At 43.0% G+C, this 19,494-nt stretch overlaps 1 protein-coding gene across 1 annotated transcript in view; it reads right to left on the reverse strand.

Moving 5' to 3' along the window:
- Window positions 1–279: 279 nt before the first annotated feature.
- SLC6A2 (solute carrier family 6 member 2) overlaps window positions 280–19,494 on the reverse strand; it is a 60,387-nt gene continuing 41,172 nt past the window's right edge. Inside the window, exons 10-15 of the mRNA XM_033156839.1 lie at window positions 18,071–18,199; window positions 17,237–17,336; window positions 8,886–8,986; window positions 3,587–3,754; window positions 1,247–1,318; window positions 280–636 (exon numbers count right to left, since the gene is read on the reverse strand). Of these exons, the coding sequence (XP_033012730.1) occupies window positions 613–636; window positions 1,247–1,318; window positions 3,587–3,754; window positions 8,886–8,986; window positions 17,237–17,336; window positions 18,071–18,199 (594 nt within the window). The 3' untranslated portion in view covers window positions 280–612. The remainder of the gene's footprint in view (window positions 637–1,246; window positions 1,319–3,586; window positions 3,755–8,885; window positions 8,987–17,236; window positions 17,337–18,070; window positions 18,200–19,494) is intronic.

A 19,494-nucleotide genomic window follows, 5' to 3' on the forward strand; every position in this document is an offset into this window, starting at 1 on the left:
GGAGAAGGCCGTGGCTCGGGGGCAGAGCACCTGATTTGCATGCAAAGGTCCCAGGTTCAATCCATGGAGTCTCCAGGTAGGGTTGGGAATATCTCCTATCTGAAAGCCTAGAGAGCTGCTGCCAGTTAGTGTAGATAATACTGAGCTAGATGGATCAATGATCTGACTTGGTATAAGGCACCTTCCTATTTTCTCCCTTTGAAACAAGCATTTGAAATATGTTGATCTTTCTTCCCCCAGATAAGACAGCCTTTAGCTGAACACTGATTTTTATCTCTCTCTCCCCCCCCCCCCCAATTTTTGCTTCAGTCATTAGCAAAGATGACTCCTTTGGTCAGGATCAAGATCAGCACACTGAGAACTTATGTGTTAATCCCCACCCACCCTGTAAACCTTAAACAAAAACCAATGAATGGTCTGAGAAGTTCATTTGACAAACTGTATGATTGTGTGATAGTGTGTGAATGGTGAATCTTCACCCAAAGAAAGCTGGAGATACTCTTCGGAGTGTGGCAGCCTGCCAGGACCAAGCATGATTGAGAGCTTTGTCACTGATTTCACAGGTATTCCCAATTTATCTTTATAATGTACTGGCTTTCCTTTTCTTAATCATCATATAGCTAGCCAATGCTGGAACTGCAAGGGGGAAAAGAAGAAGAAAAGATTTGTCTGAATACTATGGTGATGTTGTTAATTGTATTGCTAAATTCTAGGAAAAAACAATGATGAAGACCTCCCTCCCCTGCACACTTCACGAGGCTAAAACCTGAAGAGAAGGCTAGTGAGCAATAGATATAAAATCAGTAAGTACAGCCTCTGAACTTCAAATTTCTTTGGGTTTGGAAAACTTCTCTGCAAAAAGGTCCATACTGCTCTTTGCAAAAATGACATGGATCCCACTATATCAGGATGTCCAAATGTTGTGGGACACCTACTCCCATCAGTCCCAGGAAGCATGGCCTATGGTAGGGATGATGGGAGTTGTAGTCCGCCAACAGCTGGAAGGGACATTGGCTACCCTGCTCTACATAAATCCAAGAGGCTTTCTTTCTTTCTAATAAAACTCTTATACAATGGTTCAGAATCAAAGTATCAGTTTGGCGTGTGAATATAACCCATTTGTCTCTCCGTACACATATACACGTTTGTGATTCATATATTCCTGTTTGATGTACATTATTACCCTGTACATCTTTTCAAGGAATGGGCATTTACAAATGAATAAAGTTCAGAGAAGAATACAAACCTTATACTGCCGCACATTCCCTTCTGTTACAAGATGGTGTTCATTCTCAGGTGTGATGCAATATGCTAGTCTCTACAGAGGAGCACAGGCAGAGGAGAAAAATCACTTTAAGGGAAATTATACTTGCACACTGATGACGGAATAAAGCTTTTGACTTATATTTTTGTTTTTAGTAATGAAAACACACTTTAGTTAGTGCGGGAGTAAACACATCACAAGTTACACAGACATCTTTGGCTGCATGTGAGGACTCTGTGACATCACAGCACCTTAAACAAAAGGCAGGCGTGGGACACAGAAAGCTTAGTGGCAAATAACATAACCTGCTTTGAACCTGCTTTGCAATAGAAGATGCTGGGAAGTGAAAAAGCAAGAGAGGGAAAATTGTGCCTTCATGCTTTCTTACTGAAAGGCTAAAGTACATGTAAAGTGAACATGACAGCACTGAGAAGGCTTTCCAATGGCAGTGACAGGAAAATTAATATGATCACAAAACTTAATTCTGCACAGTTTAGTGATGGTAATTGGGAAGCGAGCACAGTGAAATTGCAATGCAGAATAATGGGAGACATTTTTTCACCATAGAAACCAAGGCTCTCTTTTAGAAAGTAAAGATAAACCAAATATGATAAATTTTGGGTTCTGTATCCTTATACCACTGGGACGTGGGTGGCGCTGTGGGTTAAACCACAGAGCCTAGGGCTTGCCGATCAGAAGGTCGGTGGTTCGAATCACCACGATGGGGTGAGCTCCCGTTGCTCGGTCCCTGCTCCTGCCAACCTAGCAGTCCGAAAGCACGTCAAAGTGCAAGTAGATAAATAGGTACTGCTCCGACGGGAAGGTAAACAGAGTTTCCATGTGCTGCTCTGGTTCGCCAGAAGCGGCTTAGTCATGGTGGCCACATGACCTGGAAGCTGTACGCCGGCTCCCTCGGCCAGTAAAGCGAAATGAGTGCCTCAACCCCAGAGTCGTCCACGACTGGACCTAATGGTCAGGGGTCCCTTTACCTTTACCTTTACCCTTATGCCAGTGCTGGTTAACCTGTGCCCCTCCCTCCATGTTGCTGGACTGCAACTCTCATCAGACTTTGCCAGCATGGTCAGGCAATGGGATTTGTAGTCCAACAATGCCAGGAGAGCAACAGGTTAGGAACATAGAAAGCTGTTTTATACTGAGTCAGACAGTTGGTCCATCTAGCTCAGAATTGCCTACACTGACTGCCAGTGGCTCTTCAGAGTTTCAGATAGGGCTTCCCTCCATCCTTACCTGAAGATGCTGGGGATTGAACCTGGAGGGGCCTGTATGCAAGGCAGATGCTCTACCACTGAACTAGAACCCTTTGCCATCACTGGTCTACAGAGAGAGTTTCGAAATAACAGCTGGGATTTAAATTTGGAAAAGGAGTGTCACCGTCACTGCCTCTGTCCTAGCCTTGACCTCTGTCTTGACCTCTTGCTCAAGCCACATTCCCATTACTTTGCAAGTGATTCGTCTCCATTAACAACTAAAGTGTGAAAAAAAACTGCAGAGAAGGGTTTCCCCCATTTATTTTCACATCTGGTGTGTGGAAGATTTTCCTGTAACTCATTTTCTGTAATAGAATTTATTTTCACATCCAAGGCAAGGAAGCGTATCTTAAAAGCTTCCCCATTATATTTTGCTTCTATACATTATTATCATGTTTTATTCACTGATATACCACTTAATGCCAAAACAGGCACTCAGGGATGCACTTGGGGGTGGAGGGTGTTAATGGTTCTCCCCAACACTGTTTTTTTTTCCTGATTGAAATCATATCCCTTCCAGTCTGAAGCTTCGATTAGTCCTGGCACATTCAAGGAGTAAATTTCAAATCATAGAAATGGCATAAAAGAAATGCTCAACCAATTCCACTCCTTAATCTAATCTCTGCAGATGTTTTGAAGTTAAGAACAAGTTGCTAGCAGAGCCAACAGGGTGCCCTCTAGACTACAACTCCCACCATCCTTGCCCATTGGCTACACAGACTGGGGCTGATGGGAAATGGAGTCCAACAGCACCTGCAGGGCACCAAATTGACTATCATCGTGCTAGAAAAGGAGATGATGGATCTCATGCCTAGTTTGTCCTTTAATAGGTCAGGTCCTGGGGTGTTTCAGCTTCCAAACTTCCAGAACAGGAAGTAGAAAAAGAGTCCTAAATCCCTTCTTGAAATGGCAAATTACTTAAAAGCTGCTTCCAAAAGGTCACCTATTTGCAAAAGTGTTTGTGGAATTAAAGAAAGCAAACTCTTAGCTTAATACTGGCGATTTTCATTTCACAAAGAACATTTCCATGACATTTCACTGCTTGGCCACTCACTTGTTTAAAGGTCCCTCGCGCCTTCAGTAATTTATAGAGGGCACACACAGGTACAAGGATCATTGATGACAATGCTATCCCCCATCCAACAGAGTTGGCCCAGGGTGGGAAGACGTACTCATCGTAGGTCAGAGGTTTAAAATTGACAATGCTGGCTATTACCACAAACTGTGGGAAATAAGAGGAGAAAGTTATGATCAATTTCCTTTGAAGCATATATTTATTCCAAGATAAAACAAAGGAAACTCTTCAGGTGTCTCCTCAGAACAACAACAACAACAACAACAACAACAACATGCCACTCTTGACCCTAAGGGCAATTTACAACAATTAAAGCACAATGTTAAAAACATTTTAGAACAATTTACAACCACAGAAATAAGGTTGGTCCTAAGATATTTATCTCTCAAATATCAAAAGCCAGGCTAAAGTGGTGTATCTTTAGTATATGATGAAAGCTGTGTAATGAAGGTACCAGACACACCTCTGTGGGCAGGAAGTCCCACAATTTAGGGGCTTCCACAGAGAATGCCCTCTTCCAGGCCGCCACCAACAACCATGCTTCTGAGGGCAGTGGAAGAACCAAGAGGACCTTCTCTGCCATTCTCAACATCCAGGAGGGTCTGCAGGGAAGGAGGCGGTCATTATGGTTACCTCCATCCTCTGGATCCTTCCCCAACCTTGGATTCCCAGATCTTATTGGATGACAACTCCTGTCCTCACTTGTCCATTGGCCCTGCTGGATGGGGAGGATGAGCGTTGTCATCCATCAAGATCTGTGGACACAAAATTAGCAAAGGCTGCTGTAGAACTCTGAGGGTTCTTTTGTGATTTGAAGATGACTGTTTTACTGTAAAATAACCATACAATATTTATCTGCAATCATGTTAGTGACCACACAATAATTCTTGGCACTTACGTTAGTCACCAAACGGCTTATCAAACTTCCTATAAATGCTTCCACTTGAAAAGTAATATGATAGAATCACCTTAGAGAATTGGCTTTACAATTGACTCACCGCTGGGCTTTACCCCATCTACAGAGGAACAGCATATACACATGCTCAATTTTAAGGCCAGGAAAGTGAAATATGTAAGGAAAGACCAGTGCCACCCCAGTGAAGGGGGAGGAGTGGAACAAAGTGGCTGGAAAGGGAGGGTGGACAAAGGGGTGTACAGATCTTTATTTTATATATTTAATACATTCATATACCCCCCAAGCACTAAAGGTGGTGTACTGTAAATGGTTCTCTTCCCCATTTTATCCTCACAACCACTCTGTGCAGTAGGTTAGGCTGAGAGGAGGCAGTGACTGGCCCAAGGGGACCAGTGAACTTCATGGCTGAGAGGAGATTTGAACCCTGGTCCCCAAGCTGTTAGTCTGACACTCTAACTACTACATCATATTGATGTGCGACGGTGCCTACCCATTGACTTGCCCCGAACAGTCTTCTACCTGAGAAGGAGGAGCTTTGAATGTCCCCTGGCCTAGGCACACCAATTTTGTAGTGGGAGCCCACTTGTCTGTATCACAATCCAAAAACTCAGTGTCTTCTCTCATCCCCAAACTCCGATTGCTTCTGCTGTCTAACCTCACCATGCACTTATCGATCGTGGCATTCTCAGCTATCAAACTTAACAGCACGAGTGCAAATGGCAATCTCGGGAAGGGGACAAGACCCGACGCACCTCATTGTTTAATATTGAGTGTCAAGTTAAATCTTGTCACAGAAGAAAAGCCCGAGAGGGTTTTGATTTGCCTATAATTTTAGCTATTAGGCTTGTCGCTCAAACATCAAGTTAAAGGCATTAGATGTTGGAGAAAAGGCTTCAGCGTGAGTTTATAGTCTTTGCTGGCAGCATGCCATCTTTGGAACAGAAAACAAACAAAAACACCACTGCCATAACCCGGTAGTAACTGGATGCTGAACAATAGAATCATAAAGCTGGAAGGTATCCTCACCTAGTCCAACACACTGCAAAGCAGGAATCACAGCTAAAGATTCCATGACAGATGGCCATCCAACCTCTGTTTAAAAACCTCCAGTGAAGGCCAATCCACCACTTTCTGAGGTGGTCCATTCCACTGTTGAACAGCTTTTAACATCAGAGTTTTCTTCCTAATGTTTAGCTGGACTCTTCTTTCCTGTCATTTGAACCCATTGGTTCAGGTCCTTGTCATGATTCTGCTCCATATTGATCCAGAGCAGACTCCAGTGTATAGTTAGCAGAGTAAAAAATTAAATATGTTGCAGGGTTCCAAAAAAATAAAATAAACCATAGGCAATCAACTTCATCCAGCAGAGTTTTTTCTACTGAAGGCAAATGAGCATAACAGTCACAAATCCAAGTCTTCAGGATTATCACAGTCCATAAGAAATCCAGTTGCAGCAGACTTAACTTAAACTGACCATAAGACTAAAACCTTAACACTATATACAGACCGCCACACCAGAAGGAAAGAGAGACAGAAAGTGAAACCTAGGGTCCTTCTGGCCTATTATTATAGTCAGCATGACCTTGACAGAAAGAGATAACAGAACCAGTTTGAACCAGCTGTTCAGCTTCTCTGAAGGAATAACCCAAACATCAGGAACCTCCTGCTTGTTTCCAGGCAGGATAGACGCTTGCCTGTTAGCTAGAAACTTCCAGCTTGCACCAGCTTGTCTAACACAGAGAAGCTTCCAGAACCTTCTTGAATTAATTAGGAAAGATCTCTACACTTTAAAGCAATACTTCCTGTACCAATAAATGCAAACTTGACAGTCCTACCCTCTGGAGCAGCAGAAAACAAACTTGTTCGATCTTTCATGTGACAGCCCTTCAGATATTTGAAGATGGTTTTTATATTACCTCTCAGGCTTCTCTTCTCCAGCCTAAACATACCCAACTCCATCTTTATACTAAAGCAAGAGATTTCCTTCCAGGAACTATGATGGACTAGAAATGGACAAATTTCTCAATTTCAGTTTCCCTCATTTTTCCAGCCTCCCTCCCCCACCCCCTTTCCACATCAGGTTGCAATTCAACCGCCACCAGCATTTGAAAGCACATTTATCCTTAATATATATGTTTACTACATTCACACTCACTTTATTTGACATCTGGAATAATTTTTTTTAAAAGAAGTTTTGGGTTGATCTACTCTTTTTTTTTTGCTTCTAATTAAAAAGAAAAAAGAAACCATCTGCTGCTCATCACTGCAATTAGATAGTATGTGTGTTTTCATCTTCTTCAAATCTTATGAGAGCAAAGAGCCCAGAAAGGTAGGGTGCATCTGTTATTTATTTATATTTCATTTGAAAAAGATGCACTTAATGGTCTTACAGAGTCTCATGATTAGAAGTAGTGGAGTGGGGGATCTTCAGATTTTGAGTGGGAAATTAAAAAGGGAAATGTTAACAAAAGTGGGTTGTGAGTGTTCCAAGCAGAAACATTTTCCATGTGTTAAAAATTTTAAATGACGCCAAATGGCTTATTGTTTCCCCCTTTTAAAATTAATAAACAAATATCTCATTTTCAGATTCTATTTCCCACCACCAGCACCTTTGCAGCAGCTGAAGATTGAAAATAAAACAACAAAACCAGACCCACAAACAAAACTGTGAAACTTCCATTCAACAAACAGTCCAGTTACTGATCACTCTTTCCCATTAATCTTCATGTTCCTGCACCTACGGAAGAATCTATTTCTTGCACAAAACCCATTAACATGTGCTGTTCTGAAGCCCCACTCCTTTCAGTAGAACTGTGCAGAGCAATTTCAAGTTGAAGGTGTCCAAGGTCAAGGGAGATTCAAACGCAGAAGAAGGTTTTTGATATTGCAGAAGGCTGGTGGGTGCAGGCAACCGACAGCATGTGACCCCCCCCCCCAGCTAAAACATCTGCACTGTCTGTCTGATGCTACTAGGGAAGGTTCAGAGCTCTTGTATTACTATACAAAGCCCTGAACAGCTTGGGTCCAGGATGCCCGAAGGACTGCCTGAGCCCTTACAATCCCAGCCTAATCACTGAGATCATCCAGAGGAGCACAATTAGCTCGTCCCATGCTTTGGAATACTCTTGCAGCAGAGATGCAGCAGGCATCTTGGTTTTGAATTTCAGGCATCTTTTGAACACTATTTTTTAAGCCGACTGGCCTTTGCAGCTGCTTAAAATTTCTCGATTAGCCAGTTATTAGCTGTGATTCCTATATTGCGGAGGGTTGCTCTAGACGACTCTTGGTGTGCCTTCCAACTCTACAATTCTATGATTAATATTAATGCTTACTTTTATTTTTATTTTCTATGGTGTTTTACGTTCCATTGTACTTTTACATATTGTTACACATTATCTTTATTTAGAATAAATAATATAAACTACTATGCAGTTCTCCGTAATGGATTAGGAACTGTGATAGAAATATTGGGATGTAGCCATGCCAATATCCTTAGAGTAGACCCACTGAAATTAATGGACCTAAGTCTGTGTTCTGTGACAGACTTAGGTGCACATCTGCATCACATGTCTTGGTGTGAGACTTTTAACGCACAATTTGAATTGGGGCCATCTCTTCCCATTCATCTTATGCCAAACCACTTATTTGGGTTGCTAATTGCACCAAACTTCTTAGCCTTATTCAGGTGTGATATTCATGACTGAAAGGTTGAGAAGGGACACACACACACACACACACACACACACACACACACACACACTTACTGCCCTCCACAAGTTAGAGGCCAATAATCTGCTGAGGGAAGCCTCCTTGTGTTCTGCAGAAAGCTCGCCTTATTTTTTCCATCTATAAGATGCCCCCATGCATAAGACACCCCCCATTTTTGCGGACTCGGATTTAAGAAAATGGGGGGAGAGGGCCCCATGTATAAGATGCGCCCTAATATTTGACATTATTTTTTAGGGGGGGGAACTTAGTCTTATACACGGAAAAATACAGTGTTTTCTAGGGTACTACACCACACAGGAAGTCTGTATGGACAGAAAAGGCTCCCCGTTTTATATGGTCACCCTCCAGTTCATGTAAGGCAGCGCTCATCCCCACTCTACCTGATTGTAGGTTTCTTATACATGGACATGTCTGGGACAGGACCCACATCTTTGATCTATACCAGAAGAGGCAGGGGAGCAAACCATGTCACAGGAGTCGTCAATGTAGTTCCCTCCATATGTTGCTGCTGGACTATAGCCTCTGTCACCATTGGTCATGTCAGATAAGGCTGATGGGAGCTGAAGCCCAACATCATGCCTGCCATAGATTCACATGCTCTATCATTCCTATTAAAACATCTGAAAGGCTTACCAATAAAAAAGCAGGGCTCACGAATTTCCAACAAAGTCTCCAGTAGAGGCCTGGTTTGAAGCCCATCATTTGCTGGATGTCTTCACTGAATCTGTCCACACCTGAAGGTTGACCACAAATATAAGACAGAAGCAGACAGCGCATGGATACATTTGACAACAACAGCCACTGCAATGCTTGATGTTTACACTACTTGCTTGCTTGCCATCCCACTTAAAGCTGATAAGCTGTTCGAATGTAACTCATGTTCTGTGGGATCATCAAAAGGATGGTGCTCTATGAAATGATGGCCCAAATGACAGCCATATTGAAGTCACTGGATCCAATGAAATTTAAGCAACTTTTGCTGCAGTTCCTGTGTGGGCTTATTTAGGAGTAAGTCCCAGAAGCACCGGGGGGGGGGGGGAACGGGACGGGGACTAAGCTCTGGTAAGGCTTCATACATTTGGAATGCTATCAAGTAGCAAATCACAGCAAAGGTTTGTCCTCTCTAAAACCCTAATTCAGCTCAATTGTTGTAAGCAAAGTCCCTTAATTCTACAAAACTTTCCCCAACATCTGAACATCGGTTAATATGAGGATTTTAAAAACAACAACTAAGCACCATAATTTACAATATTAATTAGCAAAGCTAGTTAGGGTTGTGTTGAAATGGGCACATTTTCCCATTTTGCAATGGAAAAAGTCACTTTTTATGATTTTCAAGGAGTTCTCCAAAAAGGGAAAGGCATCATGCAGCAACATCTGCAATGCAGCATCATAATAGCACCAAGTTCCTAATGTTTGTTGTTGTTGTTCAGTCGTTCAGTCATGTCCGACTCTTCGTGACCCCATGGACCAGAGTACGCCAGGCACGCCTTTCCTTCACTGCCTCTCGCAGTTTGGCCAAACTCATGTTAGTAGCTTCAAGAACACTGTCCAACCATCTCATGCTCTGTCGTCCCCTTCTCCTTGTGCCCTCCATCTTTCCCAACATCAGGGTCTTTTCTAGGGATTCTTCTCTTCTCATGAGGTGGCCAAAGTACTGGAGCCTCAACTTCAGGATCTGTCCTTCTAGTGAGTACTCAGGGCTGATTTCTTTGAGAATGGATAGGTTTGATCTTCTTGCAGTCCACGGGACTCTCAAGAGTCTCCTCCAGCACCATAATTCAAAAGCATCAATTCTACGGCGATCAGCCTTCTTTATGGTCCAGCTCTCACTTCCGTACATTACTACTGGGAAAACCATAGCTTTAACTATACGGACCTTTGTCGGCAAGGTGATGTCTTTGCTTTTTAAGATGCTGTCTAGGTTTGTCATTGCTTTTCTCCCAAGAAGCAGGCGTCTTCTGATTTCGTGACTGCTGTCACCATCTGCAGTGATCATGGAACCCAAGAAAGTGAAATCTCTCACTGCCTCCATTTCTTCCCCTTCTATTTGCCAGGAGGTGATGGGACCAGTGGCCATGATCTTAGTTTTTTTGATGTTGAGCATCAGACCATATTTTGCGCTCTCTTCTTTCACCCTCATTAAAAGGTTCTTCAATTCTTCCTCACTTTCTGCCATCAAGGTAGTATCATCAGCATATCTGAGGTTGTTGATATTTTTTCCGGCAATCTTAATTCCGGTTGGGGATTCATCCAGTCCAGCCTTTCGCATGATGTATTCTGCATATAAGTTAAATAAGCAGGGAGACAATATACAGCCTTGTCGTACTCCTTTCCCAATTTTGAACCAATCAGTTGTTCCATATCCAGTTCTAACTGTAGCTTCTTGTCCCACATAGAGATTTCTCAGGAGGCAAATGAGGTGATCCGGCACTCCCATTTCTTTAAGAACTTGCCATAGTTTGCTGTGGTCGACACAGTCAAATGCTTTTGTGTAGTCAATGAAGCAGAAGTAGATGTTTTTCTGGAACTCTCTAGCTTTCTCCATAATCCAGCGCATGTTTGCAATTTGGTCTCTGGTTCCTCTGCCCCTTCGAAATCCAGCTTGCACTTCTGGGAGTTCTCGGTCCACATACTGCTTAAGCCTGCCTTGTAGAATTTTAAGCATAACCTTGCTAGCGTGTGAAATGAGTGCAATTGTGCGGTAGTTGGAGCATTCTTTGGCACTGCCCTTCTTTGGGATTGGGATGTAGACTGATCTTCTCCAATCCTCTGGCCACTGCTGAGTTTTCCAAACTTGCTGGCATATTGAGTGCAGCACCTTAACAGCATCCTCTTTTAAAATTTTAAATAGTTCAGCTGGAATATCATCACTTCCACTGGCCTTGTTGTTAGCAAGGCTTTCTAAGGCCCATTTGACTTCACTCTCCAGGATGTCTGGCTCAAGGTCAGCAACCACATTTCCTGGGGTGTATGAGACCTCCATATCTTTCTGGTATAATTCCTCTGTGTATTCTTGCCACCTCTTCTTGATGTTTTCTGCTTCTGTTAGGTCCTTTCCACTTTTGTCCTTAATTGTGGTAATCTTTGTACGAAATGTTCCTTTCATATCTCCAATTTTCTTGAATAAATCTCTGGTTTTTCCAATTCTGTTATTTTCCTCTATTTCTTTGCATTGCTCGTTTAGAAAGGCCCTCTTGTCTCTCCTTGCTATTCTTTGGAAATCTGCATTCAATTTCCTGTATCTTTCACGATCTCCTTCGCATTTTGCTTGTCTTCTCTCCCCCGCTATTTGTAAGGCCTCATTGGTCAGCCACTTTGCTTTCTTGCATTTCTTTTTCATTGGGATAGTTTTCGTTGCTGTCTCCTGTATAATGTTACGAGCCTCCATTCACAGTTCTTCAGGTACTCTATCCACCAAATCTAAATCCTTGAACCTGTTCTTCACTTCAACTGTGTATTCATAAGGAATTTGATTTAGATTGAATCTTACTGGCCCAGTGGTTTTTCCTACTTTCTTCAGTTTAAGCTGGAATTTTGCTATAAGAAGCTGATGATCTGAGCCACAGTCAGCTCCAGGTCTTGTTTTTGCTGAGTGTATAGAGCTTCTCCATCTTTGGCTGCAGAGAATATAATCAATCTGATTTCGATGTTGCCCATCTGGTGATGTCCATGTGTAGAGTCGTCTCTTGTGTTGTTGGAAAAGAGTGTTTGTGATGACCAGCTTGTTCTCTTGACAGAACTCTATTAGCCTTTGCCCTGCTTCATTTTGATCTCCAAGGCCAAACTTGCCAGTTGTTCCTTTTATCTCTTGACTTCCTACTTTAGCATTCCAATCCCCTATAATGAGAAGAACATCCTTCTTTGGTGTCATTTCTATAAGGTGTTGTAAGTCTTCATAGAATTGATCAATTTCGGTTTCTTCAGCACTGGTAGTTGGTGCATAAACTTGGATTACTGTGATGTTAAAAGGACTGCCTTGGATTCGTATCGAGATCATTCTATCATTTTTGAAGTTGCATCCCAGTACAGCTTTTGCCACTCTTTTGTTGACTATGAGGGCCACTCCATTTCTTTTACGGGATTCCTGCCCACAGTAGTAGATATGATAGTCATCCGAACTGAATTCGCCCATTCCTGTCCATTTTAGTTCACTGATGCCTAGGATGTCAATGTTTATTCTTGCCATCTCATTTTTTACCACATCCAGCTTACCAAGGTTCATGGTTCTTACATTCCAGGTTCCTATGCAATACTTTTCTTTACAGCATTGGACTTTCCTTTCGCTTCCAGGCATATCCGCAACTGAGCGTCCTTTCGGCTTTGGCCCAGCCGCTTCATCAGCTCTGGATCTACTTGTACTTGTCCTCCGCTCTTCCCCAGTAGCAAGTTGGACGCCTTCCGACCTGAGGGGCTCATCTTCCAGCGTCATATCTTTTATATGCCTGTTGTCTTTGTCCATGGAGTTTTCTTGGCAGGGATACTGGAGCGGCTTGCCAGTTCCTTCTCCAGGTGGATCACGTTTGGTCCAAACTCTCCGCTATGACCTGTCCATCTTGACCTGTCCATAGCTTGCCTGAGTAATTCAAGCCCCTTCGCCACGACAAGGCAGTGATCCATGAAGGGGCCTAATGTTAGAATCATAGAATTGGAGAGTTGGAAAGGACTCCCAGGGTCATCTAGTCTAACCCCTAAAGTTGTCCATGGTTATCTGGGTTCTCCCGTGTGCCTCTTTTTCAGGAAGAAGCCAGCCCAGGAAAATAGAACTGAAGCAGGGAAGAGGGAAAATAATGCCAGAGAACCAGAAGGAAACATGTGCACATTTTGCCCCTCCCTAAGATCCCTCTGTTGCCCAAAATGACAGTCAAACATATAAGAATATTCACTCAATTTGCAAACACCACAGTTTATCCATGTATTAACAAATTCTTATTTGTAATCATTCTTTGTAAAAACTCTTATATGCAGTCATTCCTTCCCCACATCAACTGAAACAGGTATAGCTTAAGCTGCCATCAAAACATTTCAGAAAAACTTCCTTTGGTTGGTGCTAAAATGTCAAGTGCGCCTTTCAGCTAAACAGAGTTTTCTGTGGGTCAGTAAGGCAACTGGGCATTGAAGCAAGGGGATGGCTGGTGTGTGTGTGTGTGTGTGTGAGGGGGGGGGAGAGAGATCAACTCCGAAGATAGTAGGTGGGCAGAGCCATGCCAGATTTAACTAATGATCAATTTTAACATTCCCTGCAGCCATAATAAATTATGTTTTACAGAGCAATGTGTCAACAACAACAAAACATCTGTTAGCTGCCTGAAACAGTTGACTTGAAAGTCTCTCCTCATACTGATCCACAGGAAGGAATCAGCCTTCTACCTTCTATAGCTAATCATCTATCTGTCTACATTGACTGGTAGTAACTGACTAGAGTTTTAGGCAGCAGACCTACCTGGAAATTGAACTCTGCAGGCAAAGAAGATGCTCCACCACTGAGTCATGACCCTGGTCTAATGTAGGGAGCTGCCTTCTACCCAGCCAGACCACTGGTCTAGTCTACTAGACATCTTTTAAACTCCATTGAGCACAGGAACATAGGAAGGTGCCTTATACACTGAGTCAGACAGCTGGTCCATTTAGATCAGTGTATTGTCTATATGATAAAGAGTGGCCTTTCAGGATTTCAGGCAGGGGTCTCTCCCAGTGCTATATGGAGATAGCAGGGCTTGAACCTGAGACTTTTAGAATACAAAATGTGTGCTCTACCACTGAGCAGCATTAAATTTGATCAGCAGCATAGGAAGCTGTCTTATACTGAGTCAAACCACTGGTCCATCTAGCTCAGCACTGTTTACACTGGCAGGCAGCAGCTCTCCAAGGTTTGAGACAGGAGGTTTTCCCAGTCTGACCTGGATACACCAGGAATTGAACCTGGGGCCCTTTGTGTGTAGAACTTCCAAAGGGAAGGGGTTATGAGCAAGAGGAGGAAGAATGGTAGTAATTAGGAAAGAAATAGTTCTAAGAAATGAGCAGAGTCTGGCTAATTGCAGAGAGTCAATGACATGAACCGCAACCTAAAGGAAGCTATTCTAAAAGGCCAGTAAATCATAGTTCAGGAGGAGTAAATAACTTCTGAGTGCAAAGAAGATAGGGATGTTGTTAATGTCATATTCTTTGATCAGCAAACTCCAACAGATATGCTGTAACCTCAATCACACCCCAGCATTTACACTTATGCAGGCAGAGTGGAGGTCCATTTATAAGCAACAAAGCAGAAGGCATAGGATGAATTTCACACAACAAATGTTGACCTTGTTTCAGCTTTGAGAGGTCTGAAGCTATGTTGTCCGTTATACTGAAGAGGAGACAGCTGAATCAAAGGGGAAAGAATCTGGAGGATTAACAAGTGAGTCAAAGAGATGAAGAAGAAATGCAATCTTTGTGGAAGGTGTTGATTAATGTCAAGCTTTTTATAGGGACAGTTTGAAATGATATGGTGGTGCATGAAGAATTACTTCCGTGAACCTGGTTACAGGCATTTTAATGCAGATGGGGAAAGGAGTGAGGGAGCATGCAACAACCCGCATCATCTTGTTTGGATGATCATGTCCTCATTTTGGAGTTGCCAAAGCACTTAGGAGGTCTTTGGCAGAAGAACTGAAAGATGAGAATATTTGTGACCAAGCAGAGGCGTTTGATGAGGGAAAGGAACGGTAAGAACAAAGGGAGAAAAGTTCATAAGAAAACCATTTAAGAAGACACCTGGCTATGACCAGAGAAAAAAAGGAAGGGTGGGGGTGGACTTCATTCTGTGCTGGCAATAATGTGGAGCGTTCTCAGTTCCAGACCTCTTGTTTCAACAGAATGGGAGATAATTTTGAGGAGAGCAATGAAGAGAAGAAATTTAGCAAAAAGGCGTGGAAGGGTCTTGTGGCTGAGACTAGGCTAGGGAGCACCTCCACTGATGCAAACCTTTTTAAACAGGGATAGGGAAGAGGCAGTCTTCCAGATGTTGTTGGATCTTTGCTCTCATGCATTGCAGGAGGTTGGACAAGATGATCCTTGGGCTCCCTTCAGACTCTGTGACTATAACTTTCTGTCTCTGACCATTGGCCATGCTAGCTGGGACTGAAGGGAATTGCCATGCAACAACATGTCGATGGTATTAGGTTCCCCACTCGAAAGAAAGAAAGAAAGAAAGAAAGAGGAATCCAGTCTTAGGCACATTACATTTAAAGCACTATGATGCCACTTTAACAGCCATGGCTTCCTCCAAATATTCCTGGGGGCTGTAGTTTGTTAAGGGTGCTGAGAGTTGTCAGGAGAGCCCTACTCTGCTTGCAGCTTGCTACAATTCCCAGGGATTCTTAGGAAGAGGGATTGACTGTGGTTCAATTATCCAACCCTCTCTCCAGGGAATGCTGTCCTAGCAGAGCTTGAGCTGCCCTGCAATCACATGCATTTATACAACATGATGGGAACAGTGTAATTGCGGGCATAATTAACGCCGTGCTCCCAACCTTCAAGATAGTCAGTCGGTCAGAAGCTTCCTCGCTCTTACCTCTTGGCAGGCGCATGTGTGATTAAAAAACCATTTCCCCCCAGGTTGCACTGCTGTGTTTAGTAAACTCTCTAAAGAGCTGTTATAATAAATACAGCTTCAGCAAGCTTTTCCAGCCCAGGTTATCTAAGCGCATTCATTTTCATTTGCAGGAGAAGAAGGAGAGACATCTGGCTTGCTGGCAGTGTTATGATCGTCTACACAGTGGGAAAGGGGGGGGGGAATAATCTCTCTATGTCTCCTTTACTCCACTGGTCTGTGTTTATGTCCTTTGGCTGTTTGACATATAGAAAGCATCAGAGGGCAAAGCTCTGTTCTCTGATGTTGAATTGCAACTAATCTCAAAAAGCTGAGCTGAGTGTGTAAATAAAGGGAGTCTTTGACCTGCTGTTTTGGTCTCTGTCTGATAGACAGCAGATGAAGACCTCAAAGAAAAAAGAAACACCTCCGTTTGGACTGGACTATTGCATAAGGCTGGTGGGAGGCTCACAATATTGTATTGATTTGTATATACCTGTAGCATAAAATGCATATGAAAAAACAGCCTATTGAAAACTAGATGTCGAGGAGAAAGGCCATAACATGACTTTCATGTGCATATTCTAGGATATGGGAATGGATACTTTTGTTCAATAGGCAACCACACTGGTCCCATGAGTTGCAGCCTTATGTCACACATTCCAGAGCTAGGAATGGAGGAGAAATTCAGTTCAGCTTGCATTTTATAGTGAACCTTCCTAATATGCACTTTTCAAAACTGTATGAGAACTGAAACACAGCTGTCTCTCGAAATTTGCACTTCTTAGAATTTTTCAATTTAGTTTTCCAATCAAACAGTGTTTACCAAAATGCATATATCCAGAGGTGAAATGTGCTTAAAAATCAGCAACTGAAAACAACATACAGAAACACATTATGTTAGGGGAAGCAGCTGGAGAAATATGCACATTAGTCAAAACTGCACACAAAAAGTGTGATTATCAGGAGAAATCTTCACTAAATTTCTGACGAATTTTCATGAGATGTGTTTTTAATTTGGGTGTAGATTTGCCACACACACACACCCCATCTCTTGTAATACTGGAAGCTGAGCCATTCAATGAAGCTGAATGGTGGGAGATTCAGGACACGCAAAAGGAAGGACTTTTTCACCCAGCACATACCTGCTGAGGTTCATCTGCAGGAGGCGGCTGCGGCATTCATGCCCTGCTTTGGGCTTCTCATGGGAATTTGGTTGGCCCCAGTGGAAAAAGAATGCTGGTCTAGATAGCCCCTTTGTCTCTTCTTCTTTGATTCTTGTTCATCCACATTCCCTTTCTCTAAACTACTATGATGTTACTGCAGCAATTACTTTGGGGGAAAATACTCCAGTTTACTCTGACTGGTTGCAGTCGTAAATAATTGGAACAATCCTCCCCCACCGCTGGCTCACCATAAAACCAGGAGACGCCAATGGCTTCTATTAAAACAGCAAACAAGATGGACGTCCCAGCAGCAAATGTGTCCAACAGAGTCAGTATGTAGATTCCACCCTAAGTAACAAGAAGATAGCATCCAATAAAGCAAGCAGCCCAGGAATACTCGAATACTCAAAGCTCTGATTGGGTGGGATCTAATTTGCTTGACAGCCCATGTAACCAGTCTGATTCAATACAGACCAGTTCCCCCCCCCCAACCTGGTGTCTGTGATGGACAGACCATTGGGCTATCATCCTGGAGGCTGTTGGCCAATCATGCAGAGTAAAAGTAGATAGCCATTCCAGGAAGAGAAAGATTTAATAGAAACAGTTCTATCGTGGAGAATCACCTTGAGGTCAGGGAGTGGGGGAGAGGGGGATATAAATGCAATAAAAACGTTTCTAATTTTTAATTTGAACCTCTCACTGGAGCATAAGACAACAGGATTTTCTCTATCATCTATGCACCGGGTCAGCGGCAGTTTCTGGCCATTGTGCCAAATCATTATCTCCCTGACACAAAATTTGATGGAAGGATTGGCAGCAGTGGCAGAGCTTCATGCTCCGGGACTGGGGGGGCGGGGGAGCGGAGAGCAGGCGTGGGTGTGGTGTGGCACGCATCCTGGGGGCGTGGCGCCCAGCGCAGGCGGGGGGCCAGCTGCAATGGCACCCTACCGGGATCGCGGTGCTGGGGGCGGTGCGCTCCCCCCGCACTCCTCTTCCTCCGCCAGTGATTGGCAGCTATCCACTTGGTAGTCACTTGAGTTTTTGCCCAAGAATAGGCACAGATTTCCCAAAGGAACACTTACATTTGTTATGCAAAAGAGAGCAATGAGGAAGGTGCCAAAGCAGGTCCCAAATGTGAAAAGTTTTCTATGTCTTTTTAGGATGCGGAAATCATCTGCTAAGCCGGTGATGACAGCTTCCATGCCACCCATCTAAAAATAAAAATTAAATTAAATAAATAAAATTGCAGGTTAGCAAAAACGCTTTATCATTTACCCTTCTCCCATTTTTTTTTAAAAAACTGTGGTATAAGTTAATTACTCCAAGGGTGATATCCAATGCAAATCCTACGCAGAGTAGACCTAGAAGTAAATGGGCATGGCTAACTTAGGATCATTTATTTCAGTGGGTCTACTCTGAGTAAGATTCCCAGAGTTCTCTGTGAAAAGGAATTGATTGTTAAACCATTCTGAAATTGTAGCTCTGGCAGGGGAATAGGGGTCACCTAACAACTCCTGGCACCCTTACGAAACTACAGCTCCGAGAATCCTGGAGAGTCACTGTGAATCAGTGTAGACAATACTGAAATAGATAGTTTAATGATCTGACTCAGTATAAGGCAGCTTCCCATGATCCAAGATCCACCAAATCTGGCTTCTGTCTCTAACTCTGGAGCCACCTTGAGAGTCGAATTGGCCAAGGGAAACTCATCAGATGAGCAAAATGGGAGATGGCTATTTTCTGCTGTTTGCTACAAACATCTGGTAACTAAAGATATCTTGTATCCAGACATGAGAGGTTCCATATGACATCTAATGACAATGGACAGACCAATCCTTCATGAATTTAGCTAATCCTCGCTAAGAAAACCTATTAAGTGTATGACCAAATGCCACATCTTGTGTGATTGAATTTCACAAGTCAATTATCTGTTGTGCAAGTTCTTTCTTTTTTCTTTTTTTGGGGGGAGGGGGCCTGTCTTGAACCTGTTACCAATTAGTTTCATCGTGATCCAAGAGCTAGTAAAATGAGAGGGAACAACAGCAACCACTCTCTATAGCCAACATCTCCTCATAGGAATGATTTCGGACATGTAAATGAAAGTACTTCTCCATGCAGCATATATAACAACAACAACAACAACAACAACAACAACAACAACAATATATTTATACATAACTAAAATATGGTGCTCCCTCCCATGGGGGGGGGGGCACTGTGAAAGCAACTAACTTGAATGCCTTTAAAATAGGGTTGGACAAATTCATGAAGGAGAAGGCTAGCCACAATGGCTATGCTCTACTTGAGGCATAGGCAAACTCGGCCCAATATTTTGTTGGAAGCCGCCCAGAGTGGCTGGGGAAACCCAGCCAGATGGGTGGGGTATAAATAAATTATTATTATTATTATTATTATTATTATTATTATTATTATTATTAGACTACAACTCCCATGATCCCTAGCTAACAGGACAAGTGGTCAGGGATGATGGGAACTGTATTCCCAA

The sequence above is a fragment of the Lacerta agilis genome, chromosome 8, assembly GCF_009819535.1.
Source record: "Lacerta agilis isolate rLacAgi1 chromosome 8, rLacAgi1.pri, whole genome shotgun sequence".
In the NCBI taxonomy this organism is placed as follows: domain Eukaryota; kingdom Metazoa; phylum Chordata; class Lepidosauria; order Squamata; family Lacertidae; genus Lacerta; species Lacerta agilis.